The sequence below is a fragment of the Diabrotica virgifera genome, chromosome 5, assembly GCF_917563875.1.
Source record: "Diabrotica virgifera virgifera chromosome 5, PGI_DIABVI_V3a".
NCBI classification, from domain to species: domain Eukaryota; kingdom Metazoa; phylum Arthropoda; class Insecta; order Coleoptera; family Chrysomelidae; genus Diabrotica; species Diabrotica virgifera.
The window spans coordinates 105,375,949-105,380,375 of NC_065447.1; the positions used below are offsets into that span (position 1 = coordinate 105,375,949).

At 37.7% G+C, this 4,427-nt stretch overlaps 1 protein-coding gene across 1 annotated transcript; it reads right to left on the reverse strand.

Moving 5' to 3' along the window:
• Positions 1-554: 554 nt before the first annotated feature.
• LOC126885427 (uncharacterized) lies at positions 555-4,427 on the reverse strand. Its single transcript, XM_050651997.1, has one exon. It carries the CDS (start codon positions 4,425-4,427, stop codon positions 555-557), a length of 3,873 nt encoding a protein of 1,290 aa, XP_050507954.1.

A 4,427-nucleotide genomic window follows, 5' to 3' on the forward strand; every position in this document is an offset into this window, starting at 1 on the left:
TAAATCGGGGAAAGAAGACCATTAAGTTATCGATTGTCTTAACTTGGAGGCTACACGAGCAACGGTTCCAGAGTTAACTAGAACGGCTCATTAATTTGCCAGTGGTCCATATCAGATATCTTTTTAGTGGTCATACTAAACATCTTTTTATATGGGTTAATCTTAATAATTATTCTTCATTTAGAGATAATATATACAAAACTACGATCTACTAGAATCATCATATGTTAAAAAAAAACGATGAGTGCAGGAAAGGTTGAGGAATGTAGTAAAAAGGGTCTGTTCCTGATATCAGTATGTTAGCTGTAATAAATAAAGTTTTAAAAATTACAATATTCAATCATCTAAATAATCTTAGTGACGTAAAAACGATTAGTGATAGGGTGATAAGAGGATTATATTATTAAAAAAATGTCTAATTCTGATGTACTTATCAATATTGCAGTTGTAATAAATAAAGTTTAAGACTATATTCAATCAGCATCCATCTTAAAGTCAATCGAATCATCAATGGTAAATGTTAAAATAAGTTTATTAAAATTTTTGTCTTAGATCTAATCAACATCCATCTCAAGAGTATCAATTAAATAGTGCCCAAAGGGAAGCGTATCATAAGAACCCTGAATGTGTTGTCTTTTATCATCATTGGAGCTGAGCGCAATCTTGCTTTGAGTTATAGAATAAACTTGGTGTTTATCAGAGCGTATAAGATTTTGCGTGGCAGTCTTTGTTGTGAAGGTATCTAAACATTCTACGTAGTCCTCAAAAGTAATTTTAGTATTTACTACAGATTTCTTTACCCCCTTCGCCTTCTTTGTAACACCATAATTTCGTATAATATTATCAATTTCATCATCCTCATACTCTTGTTCTTTCAACTTCCCCCTCAGCTTTTCAATGTCATTATCTGTGGTAGCTGCTTTTGTCGTGTATAATTTCGATCGGAGTCCTATGTAATCGGTCATAATGCAGCCATTATTCTCATCTTTCATTATGCCCAATACCTTCTTATTAACCAGAGGGATGTTGTAAATGTTATCTTTAGGATAGTCTGAGGTATCAAAATATTTATAGCAATCATGTATCATTGCTTCATACGGGTCTTTTTCCCGTATCTCCATAATCACCGAATCTGTATCTGTATAGCAGGTCGAAAAGTTTTCTCCGAACCTGCTAGCTAAGTAGCCATATTGGAAATCATATATGGTTGTTTTCGCCAAATCTAAAATACTCATTCCAACATAAATCGGTTTAACTAACCATATTTCCGCTCTATGCATCTCAACAGCAATCAAATTTTCATTAAAGATAGTGGCGTTTTTAAACAGGGGGCTACTTATTCTAGCTTCAGCTCCATAACGACCCTCCCACTCTGTCAGCAATTTAATATCAACGCGCCTGCGCACACACTCTAAAGTCTTACCGAACACTGCATTGTTCATAAGCTTAAACAGATTCTTTTCAAACTCATTTTTTGCTGCCTTCCGGAGATTTGTATTCAAGTCGATGTATGACTTTAACCAAGGAGACTGCTTAAATTTCAGGACTCGATGAATCTTTTTTAGTATTAATCCATGAGCTAGCGCTTGCTTCAAGGCCCTGTAATGAATTACATATCTTTCTTTATCATGAAGAGTAGCCATTAATTTGGTCAGCTCTCGCGGACGTTTAGGAGGTTTCATAGTTTTCGGGTTCAAGGATTGGGGACAGAATGGGATGTCTTTATGATGATCATGGAGATGTTGAGGGTACTCCAGATCGACCTCGAGAATGCACCCTTCAGAAGAATCGTCCGGAATACTAAGAACATCGATGTTAGTATCAGACCACTGGAAACCTCCATATGGAAGATATTGCGACATTGCCCACCCATATTGATTATTGACATCGAAATACATCAGATAGGAGTCGGGCTTAGATGGGTCGTAAGATACCATGTACTTGTTATTTGCATGAACACGACGTTTCGAGCAAACTTGACTCAAACCACCACGAATGCCACGCTCCACAAACAAATGCATATCTGGATCAGTTAAAAGTTCAAGTTCCTGTTTTGTATACTTGAGCATCGCATCCCACGTGAATCCAGGTAGAGTAAAGTAATGAGCGGGGTCAAGATTATATGTTTCGAGACAACTGGAGCGGAACCGTTCGAAAACATCGGCAAGAAGAAGAATATCTGTTTTCATGTAGAGATCGACGTAATCTCCGAGAGAAGAACAAGAGAATGAGGACCAGACTTGGAGGGCGCGATGATAATGGCGGCGAGGACAAGGTTTATCCTCAAGTTTATTATAAAAAGACTCGATAGGCGGCAGACATGTTTCAATAAAGCGATCAAAAGAATCAATATAATCATAAGGCATGATACCTTTCGCAGTAAGAAGAATGAACTGCTCCTCGGGAAGGAAAGCATATTGAGAGCGGAGATTAGGATATTCGGTCAAATAAGATGAGAGCTTATCGAGAGAAGACGCCATAAATCGAAAGCTATCGATGAAACGAAATTTAATTCGAGCATCATTAATGTGTTTAGTGAAAGATATATATTTTTCCTTAGTGATAGGAAGAAGATCTACGGGGCCATTGATGTGAGTAGCAATATCAGTAACAATGAAGTGGGCATCATATCCGCTGAGGTTATGAAATATCACAGGGATAGTGTGAGCATCTTTGTAATTAATGTTACACCCTTCATGAGCTGCAAATCGATAATTATTTTCTGGGATCAGGTGATTATGGTCTCGCATTTTCTTATCCCTGGGGGAGAAGCGCTGCTCACAAATATGACAATGAGTGGCTGCTTGAAAATCACTCTCTTGCTGAAAGGTCATATCAATATCAAATGGGCACATAAACACCGTAGAAACATCCTCAGCAAGCTGATTTAGTTCATCTGCGAACCATTTCATGCAATCTTTTCCACGATATGATTTGTAAAATGACAGAGAATCATCATAGGAACATTTAAAGTAATACCCAACGGCAGCAGGTATATGTTTTTGATAGGTAGTCTTTTCCTCACTATGTTCCAGAACGCTTTCGAGATCTGCGTATACGGCGAAGGGGGCTTTTAGTTTATTCCTGAAATTCTTAAATTTTAACATTTTATGGCTTTCTTCAGGCATTTTAATGGCTGTTTCATTTATTCTTTCACAATCGTTGATGTGAGCTTCTAACTGTGTATACGATGAAAATGGTTGTAAACACCTATCACAGATAACATCTGATCGCCCATTGCAGCATGTCTTATGAACATTCAACTTTTCTTGTGATCGGAAGTAATGGAGGCAGCCATCACAGAAATATTTTGTCCCATCTTCTTTGCTAAGCTGCTTGGAAAGGAGGCGAGATAGATTTTTTATCCAAACGTAATGATATCTAATGGGACCTTGCTCGTCATAATTATCTTGTAACAAAAGCAGATTCACATGTTTATCCTTCTTGTTTTTTGTTAGGAAGGTTGGGAGGGTCGTATAGTTCTTTTTCTCCTTTTCCAAAATGTATACATTGATCGATATATTATTCTGCTTTTCAAAATTTGGAATCTGTTTGATGGTCATTGGCCACTGAATACCTTTAAGTTTCAGCATTTGGGAGTAGTGTGGGTAAGATGACATTAAATCAGAGTTACTCCGACAAGGATATAACGCCGATATGACAGCCCATGCAAAGCATGCCTCATCATCATTCTTAACATTAATGCAGGCTTTCTTTCTTTTTATTTGATGGGGAAGTTCAATGTATGAGGAGCCAAGCTGTGGTGTAAATTTGTTTATATTAACCCCCAGGTTAGCAACCGCTTTTAGTGCCCAGCCACTATCTCTCTCTTGGAATTCTTCCAAGTCTCTGTTGATGGGTTCCACTACTTTTTTCTCGAACCATTCATCAAGATTGGTGTCTCTATAAATGGCTGAGTTTGAAGTAGTGAAGTACTTGGTTTCATTTATCATCCTATCACCTTGAGCAATCTCGAACTCTCCTCCAAATGCTATGTTAACTTTCACTGCAGCGTTATTTTTTAAGGCATTTTGGATTCGTCGCTTGAACAGAGCTTTGCAATCAACCAGGAAACTACCCGGGTCCTTGTGTTTAAGGTTTGAGATGACTCCAGTCTGAATTCTTGAATTAAATGTAGATACAGAGTCATCCCATTGTACCCTACGCTTTGCAGTCTCCGGTAGAGTTTTTAGTCCCGCCCCCTTCTTCTGTTCGGCTTTTAGTTGGTTTCTTAATGTTTTCACCTGCCGCATCTGGGCTTCGAGGTGGTGCTTTTCGCCAATCGTCTTTGCAAACCTCATTCTATCATGAATCATTTTAATCGCTTTTTTACACTCTACCAACCCTTTTCTTAACTTTTCATCATTATAATTGTCAGATATTAACCCCAAGATGGTTCCAATTAAATGAATTAGTTTAGCCAACAT

Coding starts and splice junctions, on each gene's coding strand:
- LOC126885427 (XM_050651997.1), bottom strand. CDS start 4,427: ATGTTGGCTAAACTAATTCATTTAATTGGAACCATCTTGGGGTTAATA.